We start from the raw sequence: 16,781 nt of genomic DNA on the forward strand, positions 1-16,781 counted from the left end.
ATTAAAGCTTACGACATTCTAATACCACCAGAAGAAGAAGTAATGAAAGTAGATCGATTCAGCATAATAAACAAAAATCTACTTCACCGACTAAGATGTTACTATAGAAACGATAACCGGGTTAGAATCCCTAGAAGGACTGATCACCCTCAACCCGAACCAGAACCGGAAACACCAGTATTTAGGGGTACCCAATCTCCTCCGACCCTTCCCTTTGAGGAAACACATCCAGTTGAGCAAACTCATACATCCATCGAAGAAATTGGGATTCGAATGGATCGATTCGAACAGAGACAAGAACGGATTGAACAACGACAAGATCAAATCCTATCTGAACTGCAGCAAATTCATAGTCAATTTGACTCCTTGTTTAGGCATTTTAATTTTTCACCTCATCAATGAACTTGTTGAACACCTGTTGTTGTTGTAAACTTCTTATGTTACTTCTGATGTGTTGGCTGTAAACATCTATCGTGGTAAACATATATCTTGCGCCTTGTGGTAAAAGTTATCTCAGATTTTTATGGTATCGTTACTGTTGGTATGTGATGTATTAAGAATGTTGTGCTTTAAAACTAAAAGTTTTGAAAACCTTGTGCCTTGATTTCATTAAAAGAGAATTAGGAATGTTGATGTGTCCGAATAGATGAATTTGTTAAAATTATTTTTCGGACTATATTGAATGATCAAATCACTTGATTGCCATGTGAAAATCTGCAACGAAATCTTGTCCGAATGCATCTTATTTATTCGAATGCTATAAAACAAATTTTCTCGTACACTTTCATGAAAAATAAGTTTCTGAAATAGATTTGATGAAGTGATTCATATGTATGTATTCTATCCTGCTAAATCTTTACATAGACAATGGCTTATAACAAAAATGGGAAGAAGTATTAAAGCAATCTATGTAAAATTCTTCTATAAGCTTGCTATTATTATTTTCCTGGTATCATAATTACTATGCTTTTTGTTGATGACAAAGGGGGAGAAAAATATGAATTGATAAAAACTGCCATGATCATGTCATACTTGCAAAATACTTGAGTGATGCTATAAACAATGTTATGATTATGTCATCCTTGCATCACCAAGAGATATATGAACGTGTGCTATAGTTTGCATTATGCCCTGAGTTGATATCTTATCATTTGAAGAAAATGCAAAACTTGCTAGAATATTTCAAATATGTGCATCATGTAATAGCGCTTCACAGCTTTATATGATAATGTTCAAACTACATGATGAATAGTTACAAACACAATCATACAAACTTGATGATGTATGTCAAGCCTTGACATCATCTTTGAAGAGATACATCATGATGAGTATCATGATGGGAGTATTGATAAGTTTAACTGATCTAACTTATCAATACGTCACTTGAATTCTTAGGTCTTGAATTCAAGGTTGACTTATCTCAACTATGGCATATAGACAGGGGGAGTTAAAGATAACTCCATTATCAATTGATTGTCATCATAAAAAAGGGGGAGATTGTTGAATCTCGGATTTTGATGATGAAGTCAATTGTCATTTGTTGTCTAATCTATGTGTTGAGATAAGTGTGCAGGATTAACTACGATGAAAGTTAGATAAGCAGCAGGAGTTGTGTCGGAGTCAAGTTCATGATCACGTTGGGAGTTCGAGAGTTCAACGGAAGTTCGGACGGTCGTCGGAGGTTCTGCGAGAACAGATCCGAGAAGTCCAGAAGCTTGCCAAGCGAAGCTCGTCGGAACTCGCCAAGTGGATCGTCGCAAAGTCCAGGAGTTTACCAGAAGTCCGCAGAAGAATCACCGAGGGTACATCGGATGATCGACGGAAGTTCGCCGGAAACTCGCCGGAAGAAGCGATTGACGCATCGGAGCAAAGCTGCAGAAATTGTCTTAGATTTAATCGTAGTTAGCATGTTGATTAAGTTGGAAAATGGGAGGTGATCCCATTAGCTTAATCTTGGGGCAATTGGGCCCCTGAAAAGATAGAAAGTGGGCCGAATGGAGCTAACCATTCGGACCCTGATTGCACTAGGAGGTGCAACCTCCTAGGCCAAGAGGTGGCACCGCCTGGGCTAAGCCTCCCAGCGAGACTGGGCGGTGCAACCTCTCCAGCCAGGAGGTGGCACCGCCTGGGCTCAGTCTTCGAGCAAGACTGGGCGGTGCAACCTCCCTGACAAAGAGGTGGCACCGCTTGGGCTCAGTCTTCAAGCAAGACTGGGCGGTGCAACCTCCCTGACAGAGAGGTGGCACCGCCTGGGCTCAGTCTTCGAGCAAGACTGGGCAATGCAACATCCCTGACAGAGAGGTGGCACCGCCTGAGCTCGGTCTTCGAGCTCTGCCAGGCGGTGCAACCTCTCCAGTCAAGAGGTGCAACCGCCTGATCCCGAAATTTCGGGATTTGATCGTTTTGAGCTCCAAATTTGAATTGGGTTGGGGCCTATAAATACCCCACCCATTCAGCACTGAAGGGACACTGATCCACACCGAATTCTTGATCTTTTCAGTGATTCTAAGAGCTCAAATTTGTGTAAAGTCCAAAAGTTCTCCTCTTTTCTGTTCTTCAAGTCTTGAGTTGTAAAGAGATGAGAGAAAGGATCTGTAAGGGTTGTCTCCTGAGCCCGTCAAAAGGAGAGAAACTGTAAAAGGGCAGTTGGCCTTCGCCCATTGAAGGAAGGCAGCTAGTTGACGTCGGTGACCTCGTCGGAGGAGGAAGCCAAAAGTGGAGTAGGTCAAGACTGACAGAACCACTCTAAATCTCTGGTTTGCTTTTATTTCGAGTACCTTATCATTACTGCAAACCTCCTACATAACTACTGCTCTCTGCGCCTTTACGAACAAGTTCTAAGTGCTGATCTTTCCGAATCTGGATTCAGACGTCAATAGGTGTTTTCGTACGATCTTTACATTGCAGCTTACATTTACGTCTTGAATCTGTTTATAACTGCGAACTGTCTTCTGCGCTTTTACGAACGAGATTCCTTGCAGTTTACATTTACATTTTGATTCTATTTATAACTACAAACTGTCTTCTGTAATTTTACGAACGAGTTTCAACATTTAGACGTAAAACTGCATTTAGACGTAAATCGGCTTTCCTCGCACAATCATCAGATTTCAGTTTACGTTTACGTCTTGATTTCAACTGCATACTGCCTTCTGCGAGTATACAAACGAGTTTCAAAGTTCAGACGTAAATCTGCGTTTAGACGTAAATCTGCTTTCTGCAGATTACTTTTTGAGCTGTACAATAGCAGCACATTGTCTTTATACTTCTGCTTAAACTGCACTTAGACGCAAACTGTGTTTAGACGCAATCTGCGCTTAAACGCAAACTGCGCAATCTGCGCTTGGACGCAAACTACGCTTAGACGCAATCTGAGTTTAGACGCAATCTGCATTTAGACGCAAACTGCGTTTAGACGCTAACTGTGTTTACACGTAAACTGCACTTAATCATAAGTAATCTTAGAATCGGCTTTTGCATCAAAATAGTTTTTATCGAACGAACGCAACTTTCGTTTTTAATCGCTGAAAGATTTCCGCTGCACTAATTCACCCCCCCCCCCCTCTTAGTGCTCTCGATCCTAACAAAAAGCTTATTGCTTTCTGCGCATATATGATTGGGTTTCAAGCTTTGCACTTTCTGAATCGGCGTTTAGACGTAAATCAGTTTTATCGTACGATCATCATATTCCAGTTTGCTCTTACGTTTTGATTTCTATCATAACTGCAAATTGCCTTTATATCCTTGCTTTAACTGCATCTCGCTTAATCAAAAGTTAAAGTGATTTACGAATCGACTTTCTTACCGAAATCACTATTATTGAACGAACGCGATTTTTATCGTAGAAGGTTTTCCGCTGCACTAATTCACCCCCCCCCTCTTAGTGCTTTTGATCCTAACAATTGGTATCAGAGCCCAGTATTTCTCATTTCAGATTTACACCCGAGAGAAATGGCTCTTCATGGCTTTCAAGAGGGCTTATCGGTTGTTCGTCCACCGTTGTTTAACGAATTGGACTACACTTATTGGAAAACTCGAATGAGAGTTTTCTTGATTTCTATGAATTTGGATTTATGGAATATCGTTGAAAACGGTTTTCAACTTCCCTCTAAACCGATGAACGAATGGTCGGATTTTGAGAAGAAGTATTTTTCTTTAAACGCAAAGGCTATGAATGCCTTATTTTGCACTTTGGACAAAAATGAGTTCAATCAGATTTCTACGTACGAAACGACTTTTGACATTTGGCAACACTTGAAATCATGCACAAGGGAACTAGTAGAGTCAAAGACTCGAAAGTTAACATTTTATTACATGATTTTGAGCTTTTTCGAATGCAACCAAACGAGACTATAGGCGACATGTACACCCGTTTCACGGATGTCGTCAATAGTTTAAGAGCTCTTGGAAAATGTTTTTCAGATTTTGAACTCGTAAACAAGATTTTGCGTTCTCTTTCTAAGAAGTGGGATTCAAAAGTAACTACAATACAAGAAGCTAAAAACCTAAACAACTTACCACTTGAAGAACTAATTGGTTCATTAATGACATATGAAATGGTGCATAATACACATGATGAACAAAATCACCTTCCAAAGAACAGGAAAGATTTAGAACTCCGGACAAATGAATACCACTTGAGCGATGACTCAAGTGATGAGGACAATGATGAACTTGAACTTCGAATACTAAATCTTAATAAGTTTATTAAACAAAAATCTAAAATAAATAATAAACTTTAACGAAGGAAGAGGCCAAAGAAGAACACAAAGTGGGATGAATCGAGCTCCTCCCAAGACGAGGAGAAAATCAAGAAAGACGAGGTGGAAAACTACACCTTAATCGCTTTCAATGATGAGGTAATCGAAATCCCCTAATTTATTTTGAAATTACTTGATGCTTTCATGATGTATTTTCTTTTTTAGTTTAGAATTAATTTTCTTAAAAATTACATGTTTTAAAAAATTATGATCATGCTAAGTAATTTCAAAAATGATAATATTGCATATTTTATGATAAACAAATAAAATGATCTTGATTGAAAATATGAAATCATGGTTAAGAAATAATAATGTGTATTACGTTGATTTCTATTGTTATTTCTCAATTTTGATTCATGCATATTTTGCTGCTTCTTCGGATCGACTTTGCAAGCAGTGGGATGTTCTTCCTCGATATCAACTCTCCGCTGGCCATCGTTGAAATCGTTATTGTCTGTCTTCTACCTACTACTTTTGGATGCTTCCCCTCCTCTGCTTCATTTCATCCTCCAAGCAGCACAATGTTGTTTTTGTTCTTTCCAAGTGAATGTTGCTGCTGTTCTTCTTTTTTTTACCCATGACTGCATCACACGCACTGCAATCTGATGCTTGACATGAGAGTGGTGCCTAAGAGGGAGTAAACGCCCGAAAGGAAGTAGGCATCGAGTGGACCTACAGCGAAAAGGAGACCATTAACGTATTTTGGTACTACTTTTCTAGACTTGTATGTTTGCTGCCATCTTGCAGGAGACACTTCGACATGGGGTCGAGGATTGCAGTAAGCTACCAATTTGACAGCAACAAAGCATGCAAGGAGATACTGAATACAATGGCCAAGTGTGCATCGTACAACGAACAGCAAAAGGTAATTATTAGTTCAACATTTATGTCAAATCTTATTTTAAGCACTACAATTATAGGAACCCAAATAGCATTCGGCAAACATTTTACGCAAAGAAACTCCTTGATCTTGATGATTAGCAGTCATCTTGTGATGCCTGTGAATGTGATCCCGCAATAACAGATTCCAGTTTCTGCTAGTACATAATAAGAAAAGGTAATATAAGCATCAAAGGTTCGGGTATCAAATAATGTAATTAAATATGTTGCGATCTAAAGAAAGGGTAAAAAACAAACTAAGCTGAAAAAAAAGGAAGTTCTTACTTTCACAGATCGCTTGACTTCTTCAATTTTATGTAGCAACAAGTCACCAGGCACTACGCCTCCGGCCTCGAAAAGAGGGCGTCTTGGTGAAGCCTTGACCTGTGAATTTTTTAATTCCATAGTATTTTCGGGATTCTATAATGAAATAAACATATATTACTTCATGCATGGGAATGGATTGTGGAAATCATATGTACTACCAGTATACCACCAGACTTTGCCATTAGAAGAGAAAAAAAGGGTGTGGTTGGTACTAACAGGTGAAGGATCCTCTAGTCATGAAATCAAAGAGGCCAAAATTTCGTTTGGTCATGAATTGATTCGCAACAATCATGCAACACTGGACATATGATTTTTCTCGAGAGAATGTGCAATTAACTTGAATGTCAAACATCATATCTTGATTTCCGTTATCACAAGATCTCTAATCCACATTACTTGTATACCTGTTCTATCTGATCTAAATTAAAAAAAAAAAATAACTTTGCATTGCATAAAAAGCACAAAATGTTCACTCCTAACAGTGCCAATGTAATAATAACCAGACAGGAAATTCCAACATTATAGGACAAATCCAGATCTTTAACTATGATAAAGAAATAATATCATGACCAAGGTGGCAATGGATCCCAAAATCCAAATTGGACATGCAATTTTGGGTATGGATCCTCAACTTAAAACAAATAAATTATCCGGTTGAGACTTGAATACTAGGCATCTTCATCCTGATAACCCCCTATCTAATATTGAATGAAAATTGAAAGAAAAATAACTATAGTTATTTATGCTCCAAAAGGCTAGTCATGCTCTACATCAAATTGTTTGCTCTTATAAGCTTTTAGTACAGAGACAGCTAATAATCCACTTTGGCATTAGACCATCTTTTATAAAAGAACATCTAAAATTGATTAGACACAGATGGAGAAAAACATGATAGTGACACCAAGGTCAACCTTCAATGTCACACTATATTCAGTTAAAAAAAAGGTATATAAGGAGAAAGAACCAAAAGCACAGTTGAAGAAGCATGACAGAAAACAATTTGAATTACTAAAGGTGGTGACGAGCTATAATCTGAAAACTAACCCTCATGCTGGGAGATTGCCATCTACTTGGAGGTGGAATATCAGCCAATGATCTCAAACTAGTCGGTGTGGACATTCCTTCCCCAGGCAGTATGGCAGACTTCCTATTACCAACTTTTCGAATACTCTTTGTAGATTCTATAATAATAACCTACACAATTGCAATTATATATTGGAAAAGCTGAGCCCATAAGAATATCCAAGAATGCATCATATTACTATTAATGAACTGGCAAAATCTATAGTCATGAGACTCAGAAGTTAGAACATTGCAAAAGGCCCAAAGAGTGTAACTACTAAATGAACTGGAAAAATCAATAGTCAATCACTGTTCCAGAAAACTTAATCCAGAAATGCACCACAAAGATGCATTTGCAAACATATTGTGAACTGAACAAATGGTTTATACCTGGATAGACTAGAAGCGTCATATATAGTTGTCTATCTGTTGATGTTAAACTAAGTTTCAGAACAAAACAAGTCTTATTTGCTTAGACCAACCTCAATATACTTCTATCCTAGGTCACTTCCATAAGCCAGCAAAAGTAGCATCTACAGAAACATCATGAACCACAGGCATGAGAGAGCACAATTTTACATCGTTGGGTGAAATCTGTTCAGCTATGACTCCTCAACAAAAAAGAATGATAACACTTTATATTACTATCAGACTGCCATAACTTGGTCTAGCAAAGTACCTCCCTCCCAATAATATAATAGCAACACGAGATGCAGTGAGAGCAATCAAGAAGCATGTAAAACCTGAAAATAGGATTTTTTCCCGTACCGTATATTTAAAACCATGGTCTACAGTACCGAATTGTAACGCCCGGTATGGGCGGTACATACCGGTCCGACAGGTTGCCGGTACGCGGACTGCCTGTTACCGGTACGAGTGTACTGTAGTATTGTAGCAGTGCACTATAATACTGTAGCAGTGCTACAGTACTCGGCACACCTGAGTATACCACTCGGAACACCTGAGTGTACCGCTCGGTATACCGTACCGTACCGGTACCGAGCCCAGGTCGAAACACCGGTACGGTACGGTATTGCGAACCTTGTTTAAAACATCAAAGTTTTCTATGCAACACATATAATCAAAGGTAGCTGCTCTCTGCGAGCTGTCACAACATGCAATTACTTAGGTTGGCTATCTAGAAAACCATGGCTCAACAAATGATGCTGCCTAATAATTGAAATGCTCACATTCCAATGAATTACAAATCAGTTATCTTCATATTTCCATCTATGATGTGTGGTCTTTGGACCAGTTATTATGCATTATCACTTGCATAACACCACTGTGAACAATATAAGAAGGCAATGTCAAAAAATGATGAATGTTTGACAACCATCATGAGCAATCAGAGCACCAATCAATCCTTTAAAAACCTTGCTCTCTGGGACCAGATCTCAGCCCACACAATATTTTTAGGATAACTCCTGCAACTCGGTCTTAAAAGTTCCCTCAAAAATGCAGGATCCAACATGGCCAATAATGGTCTGCATGGTGAAGACTAAACTTTCACAAACACAAAGAAACTGCCAGGCTCATAAATGCTCTGAACAACACATCAATTCTATCACTGAAATTTAACGCAAAAACATGCAGGTAAAGGTGTTCTGCAAGATATGGCCTTTCTATAAACAGAAACTATTAGTTTATAGTCTATGGTTATAGTCTATGGTTGTTATGGAAGGCTAGGAATGATAGTTGTATCTAGAGGTGAAATGCAACCCCAACTCCATTATTTATAGGACTATTGCATGGGTGGCGGATAAAAACATCCCCAAATACCTAAAGGAAATTTAAATGATAGAACTCAATCCTAATGAAATGAAACAGAACTCTGGGCTGGATAAAATTGAACACTGATGGAGCATTTGATGTGTCTGGACAGGTTGGAGGAGCTGGTTTCTTATTGAGAAATAGTGAAAGTGATTGCCTACTTGCTGGGGACAAATTTATTGCTGAAGGAGGACCATATTTGAATGAACTACTGGCAATCAAGGATCGTGTTAAGGTTGCAATAGCTGAGAGAACACAAAGAATACAGATTGAAACAGATGCTGAATTGCATAGCTAAAATCCTGAAAATGAAAGAGCAGCCCACTTGGTTTTTGACTAACTTAGTTAATAATATTTTTTTTTTGAACTGACACATTTTCAGTGAATCATGTTTTTAGAGAGGCTAATTATTGTGCTCATTGACTGGCTTCTCATTCTAAATTTTGTAAGGACATTTTATGGATCTTTCCATTACCTTGTCAGCTTATGGCTATTTTGAGCTCAGATGAACTGAGTACTAGGTGTATCAGACTTTTCTCGAAAAAAAATGGGTGTTCTGCAAGAAGCAATCAACACCATGCCGATGTATATAAAAAAGCACCACACTGAGTTGACCATGAGATTGCAATATGCTATCCATATGATGCCCTCCTGGCGATACCAAATGGTAAGTTCCATGGTGAAAATAAATCCACAACAGAAATTATTTAAAGTTGTAATCTAATCACATTTTATAAGTATATGATAATTGTGGTTCACAACTAATAAAACAGGCATCCATATGATCCTCAATGTCATCAAAATGGTCTATTTTTGCCACTTCAAAACATGTTATCCGTATACGCCCATATATATCTATGTTTGATATACTCCTTGTCGTAATTTAATCATGTAATAAAACCATTACTTTCCCATCTAACAATTATATTATTCTCCAATCGTACTCATAAAATAATTGGAGTCAGATTATGGATATTTCTTGTTAGATTAACAAACATCCTAGACATGGCCAATTACCCATTATCAGGAAATTTTGGCGAAGCTGTTTAGTCTAACAAATACCTTTCTTAGGAGTCCTGGGTTGGAGACACCTTGGAACTGTAGTTCATCCACTGGTGCAGCTTTTCCATAAGCTACACTTTCAATCCTAAAAGTATGTATTCCGTAATTAGATTGCAAACAGCCTATAAGCATTACAAAAAGAAACCATCAGCTAATGACTTTCAGAAGCTATCACATAATTTTAGATGCATACTGAGGTCTAAAAAATTGACAATTGATGAAATTCAACACAGAAGAACATGAAGGATGATAAATGAGAAAGACAAGAAACATCCTCAAATTTTTCATGGCCTGATAACTGGAAGATAAATTAAATAGCCAAAATGTGAAATATCATCTTAACAGCTGTATTAAGAGGTTAAAAGCTTTAGGAGAAACTTCATATTCATTTCAAAAATGAAAACATCACAGAAAAATAAAATGGGAACTCAGAGATCTTTTATAGAATCACAATTTAGAAAGAATTACAAAACTCAGCATGCCAAATTGTTCCCTCTCAGAAATTACAAGTTCATTTCAGAATTCTGCATATTGGATCCATGCCACATTCGTTAGAAGTTGTTTAGACAACTTTCTCATGGCATTCCAGTTAAAAGTTCATGCATGCTACTTCAAAATGCAAGGTGAACTGACTTTGATGGCAATCAGAAAGCTCAGTGATGCATCAATTTTCATTAATAGGTTATGACGTAACAACAATAACTAAAAAATAAACACGGATCATGGAAAGCAGATCCAACAGCCAAGGCATTAAAAATTTGAAGAAAAATTATGAAAGGAATAATGAGAAGAAAGGCAAACCACAAAAGAACCTGATCGCAACAATCAACTAGAATATGGAAGATCTCGTTCATGATTTATGAGATGTCACAGATTAAAATCACAAAATTCAAAATAAAAACAGAGTTCGAGCTGCATTGAGTATTAGATTGCAAGAATGATGACAATCCTAATTCCTAAGACAATTGACAGGTCAAGTGGGGCTGCACAAAATTTGAGCGAGTAGGAAAAAAACAACTATAATCAATAATATAGGTATAGACCTAGATTAAGTCAATTCATAGAAATATCCTCTGGAAGGATAATATAAATATATTATATTAGCCACAATTAGATGAGAAGAGAAGTCATCGGTTGAAATTTAACAGCTCCTGTTGTTAGAGACGTTAAGCTCTCACAAAGCTCTGAATTGTGTTATCATATGCTGATTCAAATTTAGAATGGCCTAATGACATGCTTGTAAAGTCTGAAATCCTTTCATATATTTCATGCATATAATTTGTAGCACATTGATTATGGACAAATGTGCGAAGTTTCCTTGAAAGCAAACTTAAACATAAATATGACACAAACATCAACAAACAACATACTCCATGAAGAAACTGGACAATAAGATAATTGACCTGGTCAAAAGATGTACCTTGCTCAATTATGATGTCAATAACTAGATGAAGGGGGATGCGCTTCTCGATTTTAGTCAAGCCTAAAAATGGTAAAAAAGATGGCCTAGTAGCCTGAAAATCGTTGAATGTTATGTCATGGATTCAGAACAAAATGAATATGAAGAAGTGGTTAGGAACATTTTTAGTACCTTGTAAACTATCATGTCGGATGTGACGTAAAGTCTGCGTGAAGAAATATCTTTCTGAAGCACATATCTTCTAACTGGCAGATATAGGAGCATGATAATACCAACTCCCCAGGCCAAAACAAGCAACAGTGAAATTAGAACCCATATAATTGTATCATACTGCACATGGTTTTTAGCAAGCTCCTCAAATGAGGCTGCAAACAACACCTTTCCAGAAAGCTCTTCCTCATCACCAACCTCGGACACAGGATCTTCCAATAAAAGCTCATCAGATTCACTTCTTTCATGTAAACCAATAGCATGACCGGACAACATCCCTATGAGTTTTTTGAAATGAGTCACCAAGGGGAAGTTCATATGATGCTTACTGGTTTGACATTTGTTCTCTCGGTAATGTCAGCAACAAAGAAATAAGGTGTCTAATCATAATAAAGATGCATGAGCAAATTGTGTCAGTAATTGAGAGCAAACATTTCAATATTTGCATTCACGGATGAGATGGTAAAAATGAACTGGAGTCATCACAAACAAGAATCAAACAAGACTCAAAAAGATTCCTTGAACCATGGGAGGGAAAGGGACCATTTCCTACTAGTTACAAGTCTCCTGTATATGCCATCATATGGGAGTTTCAAAAAGGAAAAATATTTGCCTACACTAGTTCTTAATATTGCAGATCCCTTCCTCAAACTTATATTAATTAAAAAGAAACCAGTGTAGATGTTCCTTATGTGACGGAAACACTCGGCAAATATGAATTATCGGGCAGGGGAAAACTAAAAACTGCATGATTTCCTCATAAAGAAACATAAATGATAAGGCCTCCAGATATACTTTGGCATAGCTCTTCTTCGTCTCTTTTGCTAAGCTCCATCTAGTTCCTTTTTATTACTTTTCCCTTACAAATTAATCATGACAATTGTCAAACAAAAAAATAATCCCAAATTAAAACCAATGGACTCAACAGCATAAGTCATCTCTAACTCACAAACTTCTTAATACGTGTAAGAAAGTTTGGCGATATGGTAAACGCCTCTCCATGGAATCTTCTACAAGTACGCCTCAAAATAAACGATTTACATGAGTATACGATATACTTCGATTTACATGAGTATATCGATTAAAATAAACGATATACTTCGGCATAGCTCTTCTTCGTCTCTTTTGCTAAGCTCCATCTAATTCCTTTTTATTACTTTTTGCTTACAAATTAATCATGACAATTGTCAAACAATAAAAAAATCCCAAATTAAAAACAATGGACTCAGCAGCATAAGTCATCTCTAACTCACAAACTTCTTAATACGTGTAAGAAAATTTGGCGATATGGTAAACGCCTCTCCATGGAATCTTCTATAAGTACGCCTCAAAATAAACGATTTACATGAGTATACGATATACTTCGATTTACATGAGTATATCGATTAAAATAAACGATATACTTCGGCATAGCTCTTCTTCGTCTCTTTTGCTAAGCTCCATCTAATTCCTTTTGATTACTTTTTGCTTACAAATTAATCATGACAATTGTCAAACAATAAAACAATCCCAAATTAAAAACAATGGACTCAGCAGCATAAGTCATCTCTAACTCACAAACTTCTTAATACGTGTAAGAAAGTTTGGCGATATGGTAAACGCCTCTCCATGGAATCTTCTACAAGTACACCTCAAAATAAACGATTTACATGAGTATACGATATACTTCGATTTACATGAGTATATCGATTAAAATAAACAATATACTTCGGCATAGCTCTTCTTCGTCTCTTTTGCTAAGCTCCATCTAATTCCTTTTGATTACTTTTTGCTTACAAATTAATCATGACAATTGTCAAACAATAAAACAATCCCAAATTAAAAACAATGGACTCAGCAGCATAAGTCATCTCTAACTCACAAACTTCTTAATACGTGTAAGAAAGTTTGGCGATATGGTAAACGCCTCTCCATGGAATCTTCTACAAGTACGCCTCAAAATAAACGATTTACATGAGTATACGATATACTTCGATTTACATGAGTATATCGATTAAAATAAACGATATACTTCGGCATAGCTCTTCTTCGTCTCTTTTGCTAAGCTCCATCTAATTCCTTTTGATTACTTTTTGCTTACAAATTAATCATGACAATTGTCAAACAATAAAACAATCCCAAATTAAAAACAATGGACTCAGCAGCATAAGTCATCTCTAACTCACAAACTTCTTAATACGTGTAAGAAAGTTTGGCGATATGGTAAACGCCTCTCCATGGAATCTCGTACAATTACAACACATAATAAACGATTTACATGAGTATATAGTCATCGTTTAGAACATTTACTCCAGAATTTGCGATTCCTGAGATTATAAGACATTCCCTAACACGTGTGGAAATCATTCCTCAGGAAAGCAATAAAGAAGTGCATAATGACTGGTTAATCATCCCAATCACAACAATGCACCTTAAAGAACTTCATGATCGCTAACGCTATTAGTCTCCACAAATTAAAATCAAGAAATATGCATAGCTTCTCACACGGCATAAAATAACCTATCTTTGTTGACCTTTCGAGGCCAAGAAAATCCCATCTTCCCGCGTACGACGCCGACAAGCCCTTTTCGATGCTCTCGACGGCAACTTAACATATTATCGAATTACAAAGCAACCGATTAACTATTTAGGGACCAAAAATGATGTTGTAAACGGGAACTGTACGAAACAAAACAAGGAAAAGTCCATGCGATTACGCAAGTCATCGGCCAAAACAAGAGCGCAATAGAGAAAGGAATGACGAAGAAAGAATCACCTGCGATCGGTCGCAAATTCGTCTAAGATGCTGTCACGGAGGCGAGATTTAGGGACGGGGACTGCGAAAGGGAACGGCCGGACCTCGAAGCTTTCCCTCTCTTCGCGGGTGCGTGGCTTGGAAATTGGCCGTAGAAGCCGGCCGGGCTAGCGTGAGCGATTTGGGCCGAGTTCGAGTGTACCTGTGATTAATTTGAGCCCATTTTCGTGAGTATTTTGGGCCGAGTTGAAGTGAAACTGTAGATTTAAACGTAATTTTGGCAAAATTGATTTGAACCTATTTCAGAAGACAACAAAGAAGAGGTGCTGCTTATACAAGCTCTGCTTTACTTCGAAGAGCATGGGGGGAAGCAGTAAAGATGGGATTTGATGCTATGATCATCTATTTAAGTCCTTACTTGGTTGACATGTTTGAGAGAAAACAATAATAATAATAATAATAATTAAAGAATGATACATAACAAATATTTTGTGATGCTCAGAAATTTAAATATAATCTACTATAACTTGACTCGATAAATTACTGAGCAATGAATTTAATAAATTATTTTTTATTTAAATGGTTCAGATAATTTATTAAATGATTAGGTTCGAGCTTCCTTTGCAAATAATATTTAACTAAAATATATCTATTTGTGATGATAAATTATTAATATCATGTGAGATTTATTATGAAATAGATAAGCCTAATTTTAGTTCGACTCATCCGATTATTTGGGATTAAAAAGTTTATGCTATTAGGCAGAACACATTATGGATAGAGAGAGCAACATTAGAATGTGATACTTGTCTGATCATGATGTTTGATATTTTATTATAATATTTCATATATATATATATATATATATATATATATATATATATATATATATACAAAACTCTTATTGACCCTTCCTATGCTATATCTACAACTCCCTCCTTTCCCCGTTGCGCCTCCACCTCCTCCCTCCTCCCTCCTCCATAAACTTATCATGCTCTCTTTGCCCCCATGTAAAGACTGTCGTTGACTCCACTAAGCCGAGGTGTTTCCTCGATGCACTCCCCTCTCATGTTGCTCGCTTCATGTTTTCATGGCTTGCACCATTCAGTTCTATGACTAGACTGAGCGACGTGTGTAGGTCTTCCTCAAGGATGATGTCAACTTGGCAACTCGCTCCAAGTCATAGATGCAGATTCCAACAGATCTGGAGCATAGGTACGTCGTCATGCTGTTGTGTCTTGGCATCGCAGCATTGCTCACAGCCTCTCCTCTCTCCTATTATTTCCATGATCAGAAGAGAGAACTTGTGGTAGTAGAGAGGTACGTAGACCTAACTATGGCTTCCAGAAAATTTGTGTCCTCGCATTACATGATGATGCAAAAGTGAAGGAGGGGACATCTTCTACATATGGTTACAAGGTTTGCATTGGTGACCAACCCACCTGCAATTACTTAACCCCCCCAGCATGACTGACTACACCAGTTGGAACATTCCAACCATGGTATTGGTTATTAGAGAGCAACTACGTTAATCTAATGGGGAAGCCTAAGAAATTTTCATTATATCTTTTGGAGGTAAAATCATTTAATATAGAGGTCACAAAATGGACTTTTTTTGGGACTTAAATTTACGGTGGATTTACTAATTGCTTAGAACTCAGGTAAATATTTTCTATTATTTGGTAAAGTTTAAATGTTATTTAAATATAAAAATTGGATGAGCATATGTTTTCTGTTGGACTGATTGAATATCATGATATGTTACCATTTATTTGTTTTCTTGCAATTACCTAACCTTAATATCTTTTATCATATTGATTGTGTCATGTCATGTTATTTATTTAAACTTTTTTTTTTTTCATCCATACATATTGCATATATGAATTTATTTATCATTCTTGAAAGGTCCATTTTTTTATATAATTATTTGACATGCAATATATTTATATTTTTAAGTTGGTTTCCAGTGATTCATTATACCCTATTGCAAGAATTTGTATATCTTCAGATAAGTGAAGGGATGATGTTTAAGTCCATAAGTAGGAAGACAATAATGAGATAATATGAGTGATACTCAATAATAGTTTTGTAGGACAAATTAAAGAGAAAGTATATTATTAGATAATTATCAAGATTAATGTACTATCGAACCGCAAGAAATACACATTTGGATGATAAAATTTAGGAACTAAAATTGAATCACATAGGATCAATTTTGGTTCAAACTATCATTTTTTTTACTTTTTAATTAAAAATAATTTACAACATGATAAAATTCATTATTTTATTTTGAAGATTTGAAAAATGGATGTATGATGAATCTAATGATATAAAAAAGAGTAAAATTATAAAATTATCTATCACTTCTAGTGTTAATTGTTCCTTTAGTTAATAGGTAAAAAAAAACGTAATCGTTATATTCACGAATGATATCTTATTTTTGTTTCTCTATCTTTGTCCACTTACTATCGGAGATTTGAAATTAGGGAGGGAGACCTTAAGAGAAGGATTAGAGAGCACTAGAGAGCTTAAGAGAGTGCAATGGGTGCATAAT

At 36.6% G+C, this 16,781-nt stretch overlaps 1 protein-coding gene across 3 annotated transcripts; it reads right to left on the reverse strand.

The window, feature by feature from the left end:
* Positions 1-5,566: 5,566 nt before the first annotated feature.
* Positions 5,567-14,379, reverse strand: LOC135637650 (uncharacterized). 3 transcript variants are annotated; one of them, XM_065150327.1, is made up of 7 exons: positions 14,249-14,379; positions 11,455-11,771; positions 11,284-11,377; positions 9,864-9,985; positions 7,011-7,160; positions 5,925-6,059; positions 5,567-5,794 (listed from the first exon to the last, which is right to left on the reverse strand). In XM_065150327.1, exons 2-7 carry the CDS (start codon positions 11,767-11,769, stop codon positions 5,738-5,740), a joined length of 873 nt encoding a protein of 290 aa, XP_065006399.1. In that variant the 5' UTR covers positions 11,770-11,771; positions 14,249-14,379; the 3' UTR covers positions 5,567-5,737. The 3 variants fall into 3 exon arrangements, with proteins under 3 accessions (XP_065006399.1, XP_065006398.1, XP_065006396.1); XM_065150326.1 differs by having other exon boundaries at positions 5,925-6,023; positions 11,455-11,873; positions 14,249-14,364; XM_065150324.1 differs by having other exon boundaries at positions 11,455-11,873; positions 14,249-14,364.
* Between the last annotated feature and the right edge of the window lie 2,402 nt (positions 14,380-16,781).

Source organism: Musa acuminata, chromosome BXJ3-5, assembly GCF_036884655.1.
Source record: "Musa acuminata AAA Group cultivar baxijiao chromosome BXJ3-5, Cavendish_Baxijiao_AAA, whole genome shotgun sequence".
Classification (NCBI taxonomy): domain Eukaryota; kingdom Viridiplantae; phylum Streptophyta; class Magnoliopsida; order Zingiberales; family Musaceae; genus Musa; species Musa acuminata.

Bases quoted from the DNA above. Each gene is read 5' to 3' on its own strand.
- LOC135637650 (XM_065150324.1), bottom strand. From the start codon at position 11,811: ATGAACTTCCCCTTGGTGACTCATTTCAAAAAACTCATAGGGATGTTG. The intron at 11,378-11,454 runs GTACTAAAAATG...AACGATTTTCAG, and splicing joins CCGACATGATAGTTTACAAG to GCTACTAGGCCATCTTTTTT. The intron at 7,161-9,863 runs GTATTTGTTAGA...GCAATTGTGTAG, and splicing joins ACCCAGGACTCCTAAGAAAG to GTTATTATTATAGAATCTAC.